The 20,149-nt window shown below is 34.7% G+C and overlaps 1 protein-coding gene across 4 annotated transcripts in view; it reads right to left on the reverse strand.

Moving 5' to 3' along the window:
• VPS13A (vacuolar protein sorting 13 homolog A) overlaps positions 1-20,149 on the reverse strand; it is a 204,021-nt gene that overhangs the window by 173,672 nt on the left and 10,200 nt on the right. For all 4 annotated transcript variants that reach the window (XR_008426793.2, XM_024555661.4, XM_045191605.3 and 1 more), the window contains exons 2-7: positions 14,240-14,283; positions 12,982-13,024; positions 6,722-6,817; positions 6,154-6,255; positions 1,858-1,967; positions 1,160-1,219 (exon numbers count right to left, since the gene is read on the reverse strand). Coding sequence is in view for 3 of the 4 variants with exons in the window: in XM_024555661.4 (XP_024411429.2) it covers positions 1,160-1,219; positions 1,858-1,967; positions 6,154-6,255; positions 6,722-6,817; positions 12,982-13,024; positions 14,240-14,283 (455 nt within the window). In the remaining variant the exon portion in view is untranslated. The remainder of the gene's footprint in view (positions 1-1,159; positions 1,220-1,857; positions 1,968-6,153; positions 6,256-6,721; positions 6,818-12,981; positions 13,025-14,239; positions 14,284-20,149) is intronic.

The following is a 20,149-nucleotide window of genomic DNA, read 5'->3' on the forward strand; positions in this document are numbered from 1 at the left end:
ACTTTATTGAGTAACTTTTCATTTGGCTTTCCCTTTTTCTGTTTTTTTGCTTGTAGCGGACCCATGTTTTAAACAATAGTCACACATGCCCTGGCTGGGTGGCTCAGTTGGTTGGAGCATTGTCCCATACACAAAATACGGTTGCGGGTTCAGTCCCTGGTTGGGGCGCATATGGGAGGCTGCCGACAGATGTTTTTCTCCCACACTGATGTCTCTCTCTCCTCGCCCCCTTCCTCTCTCTCTCTCAAATCAGTAAACATATCTTCAGGTGAGGGTTAAAAAATAATAATAAAAAACAAAAAGAAATCATACACAAAAACCCAATGGATGTAACAAATAAAAGCATGTAATAAAACACTATATGGCAGTTAAACTGATAGAAATGAATTACATGTGGCAACATAGATGTCAAAAACATTGTGAAGAGAAAAAGGGAATTTATAGAAGCACATAAAACACTTATGTAAACTTTTAAAAATCTACCAAATACCATATAAAATTTTAATGGTTATATTATGTAAAATTTAAAAACTTAGGATGTTTACCTCTGTGGTAGGAGGAAAGTGTAGTAGAGAACAAAGATATTTAAACTTTATTCATGACAGTTTATTCTTTTAAAGTATTTAAAACTTTGTGAAAAGAAAAAGGGAACTTATAGACAAATAAGTCAAACCAAATGACAAATTTAACAAGGAGTCATTCTGGTTGCAAGCAAATGTTTCATAATCCTCTGTGTACTCCTATACTTGTAAATTCTTCAATTTGAAAAATTAGAAAGATTATTATTATTAATATTGGTGGCAAGGACATGGTGATTTGTTTCTTTACACTTCCCATGACTTATCGAAGTTTCTAAAATAAACATTTATTACTTTTATTTTATACATACTCAGAAATGGATTCTTTTAGGTAAAAAAGTAGCAACTATGATAATTAACAAATATAAACAGGCCCTCGTATTTTAACTTGAATTTGATTATCAACCATAATTTTAAATGTGAAATTACCGATCCTCATTTCTAATCTAATTTATGCACTGTCTGTACCAATCCTATATAGATGCCTATTTCTGATGGTGGCATAAGTGAATAGTAATTAGTAGTCTGATTGACCATACTACACAATTAAATATAGTTAAACTTATTTTGAAATAAAGTACCTGCATGCTGAGATTTTGAAGGGAAATACCAAATGACAGTGGGTTTTCTCGATTTGTGATCTAAAGAGGAAACACAGTAAATTTTACTCAGGTTTTAATAGTGGGACAAAATTCACATTATAAAAAAAAGCTCACTTTCTGGAAGTAAGCAGTTTCAAACATTCAAAAACATTTTAATACTTTTCAGAACTTTTATTCATATATTTTTCCTAATATAGTATAAATTAAAATAGTATCAATGCATTAGTGCTGTACAGTAGTAATATACCCTCACAATACCCTCACAATAGTACTATGAGAACCTAATTATTATGTGTTTTAGAGAGAATCCCTGATCTATTTGGGCTCAATTATTTAAGTCTTGTTCTATTGATTCCTAGACCAGTGCTCATCCCAGGAGATAAATATTGTATAATTTGAAGTACATTAAAAATATATAATAGCTAAATTCATAACTCCCACCTATCAAAGGCAATAAGAAAGGCACTTTTTTTCAGTATCTAATGTTTGAACATTTTACAAAAGTGTAAGCAAGACAGTAGGGATTGCAAATTACAACTATAGTTAAGGAAAAAAAGATCACGTCATCTTTAGCCCTATCCCTCCACTTCCCTGCTCTGGCTTCTACAGAGCAGATTTTAATAAACAGTAGAATATATGTAAATATAAAAACAAGTATCATCTATTAAAATACTTACATCATCTTCATAACGAATATGGATGTTGGAAATTTTCACTTGAAGATTTTTTATGATCTGAGTAATTAATTTTTCTGTGAAAGTGTCCTGTCTCTCAACCAGGTGTTTTTCTAGAATTACAAATATTTCTTTTTTAACTTGAATGAAAAATATACTCAATAAATTTCCACATACTGAGGTAACATAAATGTTACCTTGTTAAAGAAAAAAATCTGTATTTGCAGATTTGCTTTCCAAAAAGTCTTAGGTACCAAAGACTTTTCAAAAGTAGCTAAAAACACAGTTTTCAAAAACTAGTTTCTTGTTCAGGGAAACTAAAGCCAACCTTGCCGAATGTATTGGTATTAAATTGTATAACTTCCCTCTGTTGACTATACCTGAGTAAATAAAGATATGAAAAACAATGAAGATTATTAGGTAAGAATTGTAATAGGCTTAAATGAGAAAAGCCAGAGAAAGCAGCAAAGACGGACTCTATCAAAATTAGAGATAACATCCTAAGTTGTCTGTCATTCGAGGTGTAAAACAGTTGAATGTGATTCTCCTCCTGATGACTACAAAATACGATAATTATTTCCCTCTGTCCTGCCTGGCAAGAATGAAGTTCTTCATGGTTTTTTTTTTTCCTAAAAACTATATTTACTATCTCCAGTTTCAATACTTTTCAGGGAAACAGAAAGAATAAGAAATTGAGGTTCCTAACCTTTTTAATATGCCTTTGATAACAACTAGTTACTACCCCTTTTTTCTTCCACTTAAAAATGCCAGTGAAAGCTATCTTCTTTCCTCTTTCCGGTCCTGTTCTACCTGCATATATGCGTTACCTATCTTTTCCTCTAATGACCTACTACTCCCTTATTTGGCTGGTGCAGGAGGCCTTAAAGGAAAGTTGATGAAAATGTCAGTGTGAGTGAATGAGAAGTAAATATATTTGAATATAAGGACTTCAGAATTAGTAAGTACACATAAGCTCTTTGAAGACAGGTTTTTAATCTTTATATCACACCACTACCTAAGAAAACCCTTTACTCCATAAACTTGTTCATTCAATTAAATGCTAAATCTTTGACCATCCATTAGTTCCCTCCTGATTTCTTAATCCAGCTCAGATTCCATAATTTATTTCACCAACACTTTAAAGTCTTGGTCTTTTTTTCTCATTTTCCTCTGTCAATACAACTCCAACCCTGAATAAAACCAACTATCTATGTTTAATATAAACATGCCTATGTCTTGCCAGGTGAACACTGCAAGAGAAAAATCACAACAGGACAGACTGGAATCACCGTAAATTAGCCATCCCCAACTTACACCAACCAGCAACCTTGCTACAATTCTCCAATCAACTTGTTCACTCTCTTCAGAACAACTATTTAAAAATTACTTTTGAATTTCCTTAAAGTTCCAACAACCTTCCCACTGCTCCCTTAGTACATGACATTGCTGCCAACTTTGGAAGAAATGGAAGCTCCTTCTCTGAAATCAACAATCAAAATATCTATTTCTAAGGTGACCAGTGATCTTAAATAAAATGATTATTTCCTAATCCTCAATTTACCTAATATCTCAGTAGGATCTGATACATTTTTCTTCCTAAAACACCCTCTTTCCCATGGAATCATAATCTCCAAATTTCCTTCTACCTATCTGACCACTCCTTCTTGCTCATCTTTTTCTAACACTCTCGACACAATCATGAAATGTGGGATTTCCTTAGGGCTCAGTGCTAGGACTGCTTCTCTTCTCACTCTGTACCCCTGCTGCAGGGAATATCATCCACACCTTAGAGTCTAAAATATGCTGGCAATTCTCAAATGTGTATTGGATAACGTAGGAAGTGAGACACAGTCACAGAGAAGTTGGTACATTCAGGAAACTACAAATAGGTCAGTATGGCTGGAGCAAACAGTACAGGAGATATGAGAGAAGCAACAATGAGGCTGGAGAGGTAGGCAGGTTTCAAATCACAACAGCTTTTATATATCTTGCATAGGAGTTCAAACTTCTACATGATAACAGTAAGGTATCTCTGATCAATTTTAAGCATGGTTAAACAGTTGTCTTTAGACCTAAGTATACATAGAAATAGGAGGGACATCTTATTAAACATGATGGATTGTATCTAAGAGGAATATTTCTCTATTCCTCAGTAAAACTCCATTAATGCAAAAAGTAAAGGGAAAACATAGATAAATTCAGAAGGCTAAAAGGAAGAGTATAGGAAAAAGGATATATAAGAGATAGATAGCATCAAAAAAATAGAAGCTGGAAAGAAGATGGCCTTAGCCAACTTAGAGAAGAAAATGCATTCCTAAATGCCCAGAGACAGAGATAACAATAACACACAAGATGAGGGGAGGGGAGGGGAGAAGGAAGGAAGGAAGGAATTAAGGAACCCTGGAAAGATTCAGGAACTGGAGTCCTCAGAAAATATGAATAGTAAAGAGAAAATGGTGGAGGGAGAGGGTGATAATACACAGATTGATTTAAAGTCTGTATAATGAGCAGTTAAGAGACTTCCAGGTACTCTCCTTCTCCCGGCCACAGAGCCAAGCAACTATCCTTTTCCTACACCACTAATAAGCATGGGTTGGTTCTGGAGACAGTTAACCTGGCAGGCTCCAACTCTGAAACCACATAATGAAGGTACAGGGAGATTTTATCACACCAAGAACACATAATAAGTAAAAAGATCTACATCATAAACAATCAGACCTAGATGAACCTACTATTGCCAAGCAAATAATAAACTTGTACCAGAAAATATATGTAATCAGAGAACACTATTTGGCTCTGTGGTAAACTCTTGTTATAAAGCCATGGGAACATAAACAATGAATATTGATTTGAACAAAAATGTGATATAACTATATTGGGAATATGGAAAAGAGGTTAATCTTCATAGTGCATAAAATTAAGTTTATGTATTAAATGATATATAAATATAATAAATCAAGTAATAAAGATATAATCATCTTATGTAGCCATTTGGAAATAAATGAAAAAAACCCCTTAAAAACACGAAAACAAATCTATAGGGAGTAGTTAAGCCAGGAGACAGAATTTTTTTTATACTATAGGTCATACACTACTATTTACCTTCTAAAGCAATGTATATGTATTTATTTTATCTCAATAAAATAAAAAAATTAAAGGAAAAATCCTAGAGGACTTAGGAAAGAGAGGACTGGAGGACAGCTGATGACGATTAGGAGAACTGTGTGAGGTCTCAAGGTGCCTACTTTGAAGGGGACTGAGGCGTCATTGCCCTATGTACAATGTTTCTTGTATCTTGTATCTGCTTCAATAAATGTCTGTACTTCTCATAGTGCACGGCTGGGTACATTCTGGACAGACCTCATATATCTACTTTTCTTTTCAGATGTTTAATTTTTAAATGAAGGACAGAGGAGAAGATAAGCACATGACCAGGTTAGAAACATGACTTTATGATAGAAGATAAACACTACAGTACATTTACATGCTAAGAAGAAAGATTCACTAGAGAGAGAAGTTAGAGTCTGAGGACAAAAGGTAGCTGCTGATGCTGCATGAAGCACAAGTGGAAAAGGATTAAATTTCTGCAGGACACCTCTTCCACCAACAAAAGAAGGGGTTAAAGTAACGGACCATTTGGTCCGGGTTGAATAGGAAAGGATGTGAAACCAGAGAGCAAATAAATGGATTTGGGAAAATTTAAGTATATCAAGGGACAAAGTACATCCAAAAGGTGAACTGATAAAAAGAATAAAAATAAAAGGCTAGCTAAGCAAAGAAAAAATAGAGACTCATGCACACAGACAACAGTATGGTGATTGCCGGGACGGGGTGAGGGGGTTGGGGCAGATAAAAAGAGGGTAAAGGGGGGATAAATGGTGATGGACTTGGGTGGACTTGGGGTATTAAACATACAATATGATATACAGATGATGTATGGTAGGAATTTATACCTGAAACCTATATAATTTTATTAACTAGTTCACCCCAATAAATTTAATTTTTTTAAAGGCTAGAAAGATAAGAAAACAAAATTAATTAAATTAATTACTATAGTTACAGTTAAAAACTAACCTCACCCTTATAGGCTAGGTGCATTATTTGCTCTAAGGTAAATGTTTATAAGGTAAAATTTCTATAAACATGATAGAACACACTACATTAAAATGCTCCTGTAATAAAGCTCTCTCATATTTGTTAAGTAATCTCAGTGTTTCCAGAGAAAAATAATATTCAAATGTAACCAATATTTAGGTCTTTCCCCCATTTCTTATTGCCATTCTTATTTGCTTTGTTTACCTTGATCAGCTACTTTTTGTTTTGCTTCTTCTATTCTTTTTAGTTCCTGTTGCTTTGCTTCCAAGAGTTGCTTTTCTTCTTTTAAAGGATCATATTTTATTACTACAGGAAACATAAAAAGGAAGAACCTTAATTATCTTAAATTTAAATAGACTCATTCCAAAAAATATACTAGGAAATAATCTCTAGTTCCAAGTCTGCAAAAATTTAACATAAAAACCAATTTAATTCAATTATCTTTTACCAAATTTAAATATTAAAAGAAAATTCCCTGAAAGTACTCTGACCATATAGCTCAGCTGGTTGAGCGTCATCCTGCAAAGCGAAAGGTCGCAGGTTCAGTTTCCGGGCAGGGCGCACGCCTGGGCTGCAGCTCTGTTCCCGGTCGGGGAACATATGAGAGGCAACCTATCCATGTTTCTCTTCCTTTCTCCCTCCCTTCCCCTCTCTCTAGAAATAAGTAAATAAAATCTTTTAAAAATTTTTCCCAAAAGTATTTAGAACAAATATAAAGACTTTCCATTCGCAAAAAAGTAATTTAAATTAAAATGTTTATAATATGACTTACTAGAAGAAGGCACTATGAGTAAATAAATGTTTTCCAGTACAGCTACAACTGGTTGAGTATAAAGGTTTTTCCATGGAATTTTAAGATTTAGATTACCTACATTAAAAAAAAGACAAAAAAATATTCATTTAACCAACACTTACTGTCAGCCTATTTTCAGTCAGACATTAGCAGATAAAGTGGCCTCTGACATCACAAGCTCAGTCACTTTATGCAAAGCTATTTTACAATGAAAAACAAGCCTTTTTGTGAAAATTTGAAATTATTTGTATTAGTATCATTGGAAAATCTATTAAATGATAACTTAAACATTTATAAGTTTATTTTTATGGCAATCTGTATCACAAACATTCTAATATTCTTCTTCTATTAACCAACAATCCTTGACATTATAATTTAGAATCTTCTTATTCTTACTCTAAATCTCTGTAAGTAGAGTTTCCCTTTACTTTAAAAAAGTAGATTATATACTTTGTGTTATTTTCATATATATGAGTGGGGACCCCCCCAAAATGTAATTTACTTATTTAAAAAACTGTATTTATTTTTACATGATTAAACTTCAATCACCTTCAAAATACTCTCCATTTGATGTAATACACCTATCAAGATGTTTTTTCCACTGCTCAAAACAATTTTTGAACTCGTCGATTTTGATGATTTTAAGTGCTTCTGCCATTTTTTTGTTTTACCTCTTCCACATCAGCAAAACGTTTTCCTTTGAGGACTTTTTTCATATGGGGAAACAAAAAAATGTCGCTCAGGGTGAGATCAGGTGAATAGGGAGGGCAGGGCACAAGGTCATGCCGTTCTTTGGCCACAAGCTACTAAACACTCAGTGAGGTGCGGGTAAGTGTGCCAGTAAATCACCATCATGAAATGGGCAAATGCATTGAAAGAGTCTTTAAAAAAATTCACTGATTCTGAATGCAGCCTCTCACAACACCACCAGCTGGTACACTGATACAGATAGGTTCCTAGAACACTCACCTATCAGGGGCCTATACTACAAGGGGCTCGCCCTCCAGAAGATAATTCTCTTTTGGGGGGTCCCCCTCCTACAGTAATGTGCAGCTTTGCAATGGGGATGCATTTTGAGAAATTTGTCATTAGGTGATTTTGTCATTGTGCAAACATCATAAGGTGTACTTAGACAAACCTAGATGGTCTAGCCTAGTATGCACCTAAGCGATGAAGCATAGCCTATTGCTCCTGGGCTACAAACCTGTACAGAATGTTCTTGTACAAAACAACACAAAATTAAATACAGCACAAGAGAAAATGATACAATCAGGTGACTGAGAAGCACAAGATGTATGAGGCCCTTTTTGGGCCTAACATGGCATAATGATTCACAAACAACTTTTTTAAAATAGAAAAAGTACACTCTAAAATACAAATTAAAAGCATGAATATGTAAAACAGCAGCAGTCATTTATTATCTTTATCAAGGATTATATAGTATACCTAAGTGGACGTGCTATACATCTAAACTGACAGTGCGGTAGGTTCGTTTACACCAGGACCACCACAACCACATGAGTGAATGCGCTGAGTTGCAGCAGCTACAACAGCACCAGGCAGTTGGAATTCTTCAGCTCCATTATAATTTAAGGGACCATATACTGTACCTTGAAATGTCATTATGCTGTTGTTGACCAAAATGTCATTATGCAATGTATGAATGTATGTACGGTAACATACATGTATATGATTATCACCATCAGAGTATGTACACACAAATATCTCTAGTAATGATGAGGATCATAGGAAATATTGAGAATTATTCAAACAAATATTTTACAACCCAATAGCAAAAAAAACTAAACATCTTGAATGAAAAAATACTATATAAGGGGTTGTCTATACTATCAACTCTAGCTTTGTATTTAGAAAATTTATATAATAAAGAGTTTTAAATATTTTAAAATTATTTAGAAAGTATGGTCTCTAGATTTAGAAAGAGCTGTCATAACTGAGAAAGGGAAAGATTATTAAATACATTATTATCACATTGACTGATTAGTAATTTGGCAAGGGGAAAAAATCTACTTAGATCTCTTTTCATAACCCATGTTTTAAAAAAACCCAAAATGAGAAAAAGATTCCTTCACACAATGTCAATCTAGAGAAAAAGAACCTATCAGATTTCTACAAGAGGAATAACTTTCTAAGTTTTGAAATCAGAGAAGATGGTGACCATTTCAAATTCCTGTACAGTACAAAATGTAACCAAAATGAAATGAGTTGTGACATATTTGAGTTTATTTATAATTGTATCGAGCAGACTGATTACACACATATACACATGCATTAATAATCCAAAAAAGTAAATGAATTTAAGGACAGAGAACAGTGACAAAATAGCATTAAGTAATCAAAGAAAAACATATAAAATTAATAATGTAGCATTTCATCACTCAATCTTTTTTTTAACCAAACTTTTGTTCTCTCATTATAAGATGTAGACTTCTTATAGAAAATGCGGAAACTTCATTAAAAATATAAAGGAAGGTTAATTCCAAAAATCACCCACATGAAGACAGCTACTTTTAAAATATGTATGTATGAATATTTATATTAGACAAATGTGGAATTCTGTATACTTAATGTGGAAAAGTTTGAAAGATCAGTAAGATTAACAATATACAATAATAGCAAGGGAACAACATGTTCCTATAAAACTAGTTGTATTACTGTACCACTCATTTGGAAACATGTATTTCTTTCATCCAACAAATTATGTTTCTACTATATGCTAGGTATTGTGCTAAGTGCTGTGGATACAATAAAAATTCAATCTACTTCTCAAGAAACTTATTGTCTAGCAGAAGAAAAAAATGATATTAAAGAATGACAGGTGTGCAAACAACACCTTAAATGAGTATGGAAATTATTGTGTATTAGGTACTTAATGCAGTATACTTTCCACTATCATGTATTAACACTAAAAATTACCTTATTACCATGGTCAAATACTCAGGCAAGAAAAAAGAGGAAAGAAAGAGGGCAGGCTCTAAATGAATCAGATCTATCCACTCTATTTGTACATTTTTTTACTTTTCTTGGATTGATGTTAAATTTATAAACACTGAAATATAGTGATTATAAAATTCGATTACTTTTGGAAAATTTTTAAAGCTACATGAAAATATATACTGTAATATTCTTATAGCTTTGAAAATACAGGATTTCTCTACAATGTCCAAATATATATTACTTGTATTATAACACTACCATAAAAAATAAATGAGGTCAAATCAACATGGATTATATCTAATGGGAAATCGTTATTAAATGTTAAGAGTATGGAATTGTACATATACTATGATTACAAGTAATTAAAGGGTACAAATAAAATATCATATAGAAATATGCAAAAATAAATGTTAGGTGGAAAAGTAATGGGTGCCATGGTTTCCCCTCTTATTGATACTAAAATGCCTTTAAATTGGGAGGAGTGGAGATAATTTATGTCTCAGCAATGTAAGATAATGAAAATTTCCTTGGGCAAACGGTCTAACTGCTGGGGGCCACTTTGTGTGGTACCAGAGACTGTAGCCCCTCGTGAGCAGGCCTTGAGAGAGGCCTGTAAATCTCCACCGGAACACAGGGAGTGGAGGTGGCAGGCACGAAGGGATACTAACACTGAGGGTTCCCGTGGGAAATCAGGCCTGAAGAATACATTGTATCCTTTGAAGCTTGCTTTGCTTTGCTACAGCCTGTTGGGGTAAACCAGATGTTTAAGTTCAAAGCATAAGGAGTGAACTCCTTATCTCATGAAATAAGCCATAACAACCATTTGACATCAGCATGTCTAACAGACCCTGACCTGAGACAGATCTCTGTGTTTCAATTGTCATCTATAAATAGTATCTGTTTTTTTATAACTGTAGCCTTTGGACATAGCTCATTGATTGATGAGCTAAGCATGTATGCTATATATCCCTGCACATACTGATTACAATAAAAACCATTTCAGAGAAGGGCTTGGGGCATTTTCCACTAGAGGGAATTGCCACCCCTTTCCCACCTGAACAACAGATTGTGTCCAGGATGATGCATTCTCATCCACGATGGGGAAAGCTCCACGGGAGGGGGCATCCCACAGTCTAACACCAACTGTAAGTGTACAAAATTATGGAGATATTTATCACATAACTTAGATAAGCTTTCAAAATACCTTGTTCTATCTATAAAGGACACATGGACAAAGCCAAACTAGGGTAGAATTGAGGATGGGAGGTGGGGATGGCTGGGATGGGTGGGGGGAAAATGGATCAATTGTACAATAATTTTTTAAAAACACTCAATCTACTGTACCAAGAACCATCATAAATCTTGAGCAGCTACTTAGGCACTCTGTGCCTCATTCCTCATTTGTAGAATGAAACAGCATTACTGTCCCCATCAGACGGTCATGGGAACAAAATGAGATAATGCACTTTAAGCGCTAGTAGATTCACTATATAGCTTATAGTCCTCAATCAAGAGGAACTACTGACTGAGAATGATGATGAAAATAATGGTTACCCTTCGTGGTTATGACTTTCCCAATTAGGCAGATAAGAATACTGAGGACACAGTATGACCCAGCTAGTAAACGGGGGCAGGGCTCTCTGCTTCCAAAATGCACACTTTTCCTATGCTACCCCCATCCCATCCTCTGCAGCCTGACTGCTCTATGTCACAGAGGAGAAATGAGTCCATCAGATATTCTCAGGTTTGTAACAAGGAACAGAGAGAACTCAGCTGACACAAGTGCTTTAGACATAGAAAATAATAAAGTACAGTATAAGAAACGGAGTAGCCAAAGAACCTATATGCAAGACCCATGGACATGAACAAGGGTGGGGGGCTACCTGAGGGAGTGGGGGTGCTGGGTGGAGAGGGGCAAAGGGGAAGAAATCAGGACAACTGTAACAGCATAATCAATAAAATATAATGAAAAATAAAACAATATGAGTCTATGTAAAAAACAAATAAGAATAAAAAATTCCAAGGAAATTCAGGATTAGAGATTGATAATTTCATTTTTTAAAAAGACAGAGCTTCATTGTGCTTTATGTTAACTCATTCCAAGACAGTTTTCTCTATAGTGGCCACCTTCCATAACAAGAACATTGTTTTGTCAAGAAATGAATCTTAATGAAATGTCACTTTACAAGTTTCAAGTGAAAGAAGTATTTGAGTTATCTTGCTTACAAGCATGACTATGGGGTTTTATTTTTAACAGCAAATATTAAATTTGAGTCAACTTGTGTAAAAAGAAAAGACAGAATACCTTGCTCCCCCACTGACACCAATGTTACAATAACATATAAATCCTACTACACAAACTATCTGTACAATAAAGTATATCTAGGTAACTTTCAAGTCTCAAATAATGACACTATCATCATGCACAATATTTAAAAAATAAAGTTCAAACAGTAATTTAAGCAATGAAGTTGACAACAATAAGCCAAATAATTTAAGAAACCAAACATACATGTTTTTATTAAACATCTTATTTTTAAGTATACTTTATTGATTATACTATTACAGTTGTCCCATTTTTTCTCCCCTTAATCCCCCTCTGCCCTGCACCCCTCCTCCCACCAACATTTCCCTCCACTCAGTTCAAGTCCGTGGGTTGTACATATAAGTTCTTTAGCTTCTCCATTTCCTATACTATTCTTAACCTCCCCAAGTCTATTTTGTACCTACCAATTTATGCTTCTTATTCCTTGTACCTTTTAATCAAACATTTTAAAACACATATTCCAATCAGTTTTTGCTCCAGCAATACATTTAAAATGCAAAATATCAACACCAGGAAAATAACATAGAATGAGGACTAGCATAACATTTATGGAAACCTAGAAAACTTCTAGTGGGAAGAAACTTGGTTTCTGATAGTTCCATAGCCACACTGTCTGGCTGCTCTAGACTCTACTCCTTACAGCACATATCCATGGCCAATCAGCATACAGAAATGATAACTAGTTAGAAACCTAACTGAGTGGGTTACGCTCAAAGTTTTGGCTCTTAAATAACTCATTTTTAACAACTAATAAGATGTATAATTTCATATGTATTGGGCAAAGAATATGTGGACCACGCAATATATTTAAGCTATAAAGTTCCACCTAAATGAAAACACATGATTATTTTCAATTAATGCTCAGAAACATAAAAAATATCGCATTACAGAATACTAAGTATATTATTCTGGTTGCACATCTAGTAAGGAGAACATTGAAATAAACAGAGCTTACCTATATGACCAACTTTAATTTTAAATGGTACATCCAGTTGACTCTACAAAAAATATATAAATATAAAATATTAGTACACATATAGTTCAACAAAATCGATGCCTATTTGTTTTTCCTAGAATTATTTAAAGAGTTTAAGTTAACTTACATCTTCCCTTTACCTTCAACACATTTAAATTTATAAATATATAATATGATTATTGTGCTCAAATCCCTAAAATTCAAGAAGACTGATCTTTCTGAAAATAAACAGGGAGCCCTGGCTGGTGTAGCTCAGTGAATTGAGGGCAGGCCTGTGAAGCAAAGGGCCATGGGTTCAATTCCCAGTCAGGGCACATGTCTGGGTTGCAGGCCAGGTTTCTCAGTGAAGGGCGTGCAAGAGGCAACCATACATTGATGTTTCTCTCCCTCTGTTTCTCTTTCCCTTTTTGTCTGTCTAAAAATAAATAAATATAATCTTTTTAAAAAAGAAAAAGAAAGAAAAAGAAAATAAGGTTGCGAAAAAAAAAAAGAAAGTAAATAGGTAAAAGGTTCTACAGTAATACTGACCACCTAAGTGTCCATCAACAGAAAAACAGAGAAACAAAATGTGGCAAATACATATAGTAGAATGCTATCTGGCCATAAAAAAGAAAGATGTTCTGATATACACTATAACACTGGTGAACCTTGAAGGAATTATACTAAGCAAAACAAGCCAGACAGAAAATGACAAAATAGCATTATTCTAATTATATGAGGAACCTGGAGTAGGTAAATGAACATAAACAGAAAGTAGATTAGAGGCTGCCAGGGTCTACAGAGAGGAGGACTGGAAGGTTAGTTCTTTCATGGTTACAGGGGTCCCTCTGGCATAATGAGAAAGTCTTAGAAACGGATCCTGCTGACGGCTGCACAACACTGTAAATGTAATTAATGCCACTCAGTTCCATACTAAAAACTGGTTAAAATAAGAAATTGAACTAACTGGGAAAATAAGTAAAAAAATATACAGAAACTAATACAATATTGTGTTGCAATTATACTTGAATAACTTTTAAAAATAAAACCATAAAGAAATATTAGAAGTTTTTTTAAATGGAGAAAATTATGCTGTCAGTTTGTGATTTTAAGGAGATTAATAATCTATTTTTGTAAAATTCACATTTTACAAAACTTTCAAAAAATTTTCTCAAACTTAAATTATTTAAGGTGACAAAGTAAATCAGGAAAAAGTCTATATAAATGCACTAACAAATTTCTTATAGCCAAAACATACCAGGGCATTTTCTTTAATTTCCAGGTTCTTCAGAGCCACAGCTCCTAAAAAAGATTTAAAAAAATAAAATTGAAATATTCAAATATTTTTCATTTTAAAAGTTAGGTGCACTTCATTCCTAAAATGTTGTGTTAAGAAAATATAGTTACAAATAAGGTAATGGGTTGGCCAAAAAGTTCATTTGATTTTTTCCATACGATGGCTCTAGTAGTGCTTAGTTGTCTTTAATGTCATTAGAAACAATTTTGTTAGGTTGTATTGTGACAACTGTCATATCAGCATATGTTTAAAAAAATATCAAAATTGGTGAACTCTTTGTCCATTTTATTATTGAAGATGGAAGACAATAAGCAACACTTTCAGCATATGTGCTTAATTTCAAGAAAGGTAAAAACACAACTGAAATTCAAAAAAAGATTTGTGCAGTATTGGAGGAGATGCTGTGACTAATTGAATGTGTCAAAAATGTTTTTGCAAAGTTTCTCGGTACTATTGACATCGTGGCCAAATAATTCTTTGCTGTTGGGCTGTCTTGCAGGTTGGAAGGTGTTTAGCAGCAGCCCTGGCCTCCACCCACTAGAAGCCAATAGCGGGAGAGAGCTGATATATTCAAAATATCCAAATCAATACAGTTATTGGTGAAAATGAAAAATGTGTCTTTCATTTTATGGAAAAAACTAAATGGACTTTTTGGCCAACCCAATACGTAACAGAAAACTGAATCCAACTATAATCTTATTAGCTCACCTTCATTTTTCCACTTGTCTAAGATTGTATGTTTGCCCAAACATCATTTAAGTTATGACCTCTGCGGTTGAGCTCCATGTTTTTACATTTTAATCACAATTACCCAAATAACATGAATCTAGTAAGGCAGCTTGATATAAGAACAAAATACAAAAATGAATTATATTTGTATATACTTGCAATAAACAACTGGAAATTCTTTAATCCAAAACCAGCAAGATACATAAACATAAACTTCCCAAACGGAAGTACAAAGGGAAATAATAAAAGAAAAATAATGAAACAGAATGTCCAAGAACTGGAGGACAATTGTAATAATTGTAACATACGCATAATGGAAATGCTAGAAGGAAAAAAAAGCAAAAAAAATGGGTTAAGGATTAAAGAGAAATTTCCAAAATTAATGATAAACACACCAAACCATAGATCCAGGAAACAAGGAGAATACCAAGCAGAAAAATACAAAAACAAAACAAAACAAAACAAAATAAAATCTACACTTAGATTTTATCATATCATACTCAAACTGAAGAAAACCAAAGATGAAGAATAATCTTGAATGTCATTCATAAATGCCACTTCTGGGTGTACACCCAAAGGGAAGGAAAATGGGATATCGCCAAGAACCTCTGCTCCCATGTTCACTGCAACATTATTCACAATAGCCAAGATATGTTACCGACCTAAGTGTGACATCAACAGAGAAGGGATACACACAAGAAATAAAATATCTGAAATACGCAGCCATGAGGACAACGGAAATCCTGCCATTTGCTGTACCATGGATGGACATTAGAGGGCATTATGTTTAGTAAAATAAGCCAGATACAGAAAGACAAATATTGATGTGGGATACAAAAAAGTCGAACTCAGAAACAGAGAGTAGAATGGTTGTTACCAGGAGCTGGGATGTGGGGGGATTGGGGAGGTGTTGTTAAAGTGTGCAAACTTGCAACTAGGAAATGAGTAAGCCTGGCCATCTAATGTACATCATAGTGATTATAGTCAACAACACTGCATTATATACTACAAAATTGCCAAGAGACTACATCTTAAATGTTCTCACCACAAAAAAGAAATGATAATTATGTGGCACGGTGAAGGTGTTAGCTAAAATTACAGTGGTTCTCATAATGCAATACAAGGTGAGGCAAAAGTAGGTGTGGAACATAATACAATAACTAATTAATACAAGAATAAACTCTGTGTTTTGCATACTCACAGCTGTAAACCTATTGTTGCCCAATTCTGTAAAGGAATGTATCAATTCAATAGGTTATCCCATTAAATTTACACAATGTTATATGTAAGTAAGATCAACCAAAAATTAAAAACCTTGAATGAAAGCAGAGAAACACACACTCCCCAAGAGAGGTACAAGGAGTAACTGAATGAACAACTCACTAGAGAAAGTCAAAAGCTGACTCAGACAGACAAAACAATGAATCAGCAACCTTGAAACCAAAATATTTAAAAATAAAAAATACATGAATAAAATAATAATACAGAGAAACGAAAATTTTTAATGAAGAAAAGTGAACAGTGCCTAAGGGACTCATGGGCCACTGTCAAATGTACGTATCATATAAGTCCAAAAGGAGGAAAAAGAAAGGGGAAGGGAACTTATTTGAAGCAATAATGACCAAAACTCCCAAATCTGAAGAAAAACATGGCTATATGAATCCAAGAATCTCAATCAAGAAACATGATAATCAGAGACAAAGAAAGATTAAAGGCAACAAGAAAATACTGACGTATACACAGACTCCTCAATAAAACTATCAGTAGATTTCTGCGCAGAAATCTCACAAGCCAGAACAGAGATGATATCTTTAAAGTGCTGAAACACAAAAAAATAAAAATAAAGTCCACTGACAACATTATATCTAGCAAAATACATCTATTTAAAATGAGTAAAAACTTAAGATATAGTCAGATAAACAAAAGCTGAGGGAGTTCATTACCAATAGATCTGCCTTACAAGAAAATTTAAAGGGAGTCAAAGTTGAAAAAATGCTAGGCAGCAACATAAAACCATTAAGAAAGACAAATGTGTGTGTGTGTACACACACATATATATGTTCTACAGTAAAGGTAAATACATGGACATATAAAAACAGTATTATTGCAATTTTACTTTGTAACTCCACCTTCTGTTCTTTTACAGGATTTAAAAGACAAAGGAATAAAAGTAAGTCTATGTTAACAGGTACATAATATAGAAAAACGTCATTTGTTATACCAACAACAAAGTTGGGGAGGCAAGCTCTAATGGACTGAAGTTACTGATGTGATTAAAGTTAAGTTGGTATCAGGTTAAAATATGTTGTTATGAAATTAAAATATGCCCTGGCTGGGGTAGCTCAGTGATTGAGTGCCAGCCTGCAAACCAAAGGGTCGCTGATTCGATTCCCAGTCAGGGCACATGCCTGGTTTGTGAGCCAGGTCCCTGGTGGCGGGGCATGAGAGGCAACCACACAGTGATGTTTCTCTCCCTCTCATTCTCCCTCCCTCCCCTTCTCTCTAAAAATAAATATATAAAATCTTTAAAAAAAGAAAAACCTGCGAAGAGAAGTGTTAATGCAGGTGTAGATATAATGAAACCCATATACAATATGGCTGAAGTGTATAAAAAAATTAAAACATTGTATGTCATCCCTGTGGAACCACTGAGAAAATATCTATAAGAATACACAAAAGGAAATGAGGGAATAAAAACATGTCACTAAAAAAATAAAATTCACTGTATGCAAAGGAATAAAGGGAAAAATGACAGAAAAAGTTAAAAGGTATATAGGAAATAATTAACAAAATGGCAATAGTAAGTCCTTCCCTACCAGTAATTATTTTAATTGTAATTAAATTCCCCAAAAGACAAAGATGGGCAGAATGGTTTTTTAAATAAACCAAGATCCTACTATTCAACACCTACAAGAGACTCACTTTAGCTCTAACAGCATACATTGGTTGAAAGTAAACGAATGAAAAAAGATTCCCCATGCAAGTACCCAAGAGGGCAGAGGTGTGTGCGTGTGTGCCCATGTGTGATACATGCCACCGAGTCAGCTCCAACTCCTAGCAACCACGTGAATGAGTGACGCCCACAGTGTCTGCCCTCAACAGCCCTGCTCACATCCTTAAGACTCATGCCTGTGGCTTCTTTACGGACTCTATCTCATCTGTGGTCTTCCTCTTCTCCTGCTGCCTTCTATTTTTCACTGAATTGTCTTTTCCAAAGATCCCTGCCTTCTCATATGACCAAAGTAGAACAGCTTCAGTTTTGCCATTTTTGCCTCCAGCAATATTTCAGGCTTAATTTGCTTGAGGACCCCCTTTTTCATCCTTGTGGTGATTCAGGATATCCATAAAGTTCTCCCCAAAACACTGTATTTCAAATGAATCCATTTTCCACCATCACCTTTCCTCATTGTCCAGCTTTCTCATCCACACATATGCGGATATTTTCTCATAGTAAATGAGAATACAGGGGTGTGGATGATCTTAGCCCTGATCACTAATGACACATCTTGGTACTGGATGACCTTTCCTATTCTTCTATTGCTGCCCTTCCACCCAAGTTTCAGCCTTCTTTTGATTTCTTGGCTGCTGTCTCCATTTGAATTCATGACTAAACCAAGGTAGTAAGCAAAATCTATAACAATTCCAGTATCTTCACAGTTTATGTTAAAGTTGTGTATTTTTTATGTAGTCATGCTTTCTGTCTTCTTGATGTTCAAATGCAATCCGGCTTTGACACCTTCTCCTTTCACTTTCATCAGAAGTCATTTCAAACTACTGCTTCTTTCAACCAGTGAGATGATCATCTGCATATCTGAAGTAATTTGTATTTCTTCTACCAATTTTCACTCCTCCTTCCTCTGAGTCTAGCCCAGCGTTCATATGATATGTTCTAGTACAGATTTTTAAATTAGGAAGATAAAATGAACCCTCCTCTGACACCTTTGCTTAGAGGAAACTGTTCTCTGTGTCCATATTCTGCCTTGATGGTGGCTTCCTGCCACAACACAGGTTACACATCAGGGCAATCAAGGACCGAGGCACTTCTTTCGAGTGCTGAGGCACAACCATTTCTTTCAGACACACCCACAGCACTTCATGATCCACAGTCAAAGGTCTCACTGTAATCTATAAAACACTAACATTCTTCTGAAATTCTCTGCAGCATGCCAGTATCCAATGAGTGTTCACAACTACTACCTCTTCCTTTCTTGAATCCAGCGTGAACATCTGGCATTTCTTGTTCTACATAAGGTTGCATCACACTGAGCATCACTGTCCTTGAATGGGAAATCAAGGTGATGGTCCTGTGCTTACTGCACTCCTTGTCATCTCCTTTCTTAAAAATTGGGATGTATATGGACCATTTTCAGTCTGTGGGCCATTGTTTTATTTTCCATATTTGTCGACGCATTCTTGTTAGAATTTTGAAAAATTCAGTCTCTACAGCTGAAAAATTTCTACTAGAATCCCATCTAACTCTGGTCATTTTTTCCCCTAATACTTTCAGGGCAGTTTTCACTTCACTTTCCAGAATTGCAGGTTCTTCCTCTTAAGAATCTACTTCAAAGCTATCTGTCATACTTTCGTCTTTTCTGTTATTATTTCCACCTTCCCTTTACTTCTCCTGGCCAGATAGTGTACTCCCTCGGTGGTCGTTCAGCCTTCTTATTCTAGGTTTGGATTTGCTTTTATTTCTTGAATCTTCTGATAGAGATCACTTGTTTTTTCTTTTTCATTGTTCTCTTCTATCTCCATTGTAAATCTCCAACTATAAATGTTGCATTCTAGTCTATTTGAGCTCACTAACACCAAACACTGAATGTGTAGCTGTCCCATTCTTGGTTTACCTTGGCTCATGCTTGTTACATTCCATTTCTAACGGCATGTACTGTGCAGCATTGTACTTTCCTTTTGCCTCTGTGCACATCAGCTGCTAGATGTCCGCCTGGCGTTGGTCCGGCTAGGTCATTAGCAACAATGCTATTTGTACTTGTTCTCTACTCTCCCCCATTAACCATTTCAGTGCTTTCTGACCTGGGAGTCTTATCTTTCAGCATTATCTGATATTTCATTTTCAACTGTCTCATCATAGGGTTTTCAAGGTAAAATGAAATGAGAAAAATAATTTGAAAAATGCAGCAG

The sequence above is a fragment of the Desmodus rotundus genome, chromosome 1, assembly GCF_022682495.2.
Source record: "Desmodus rotundus isolate HL8 chromosome 1, HLdesRot8A.1, whole genome shotgun sequence".
Lineage (NCBI taxonomy): Eukaryota > Metazoa > Chordata > Mammalia > Chiroptera > Phyllostomidae > Desmodus > Desmodus rotundus.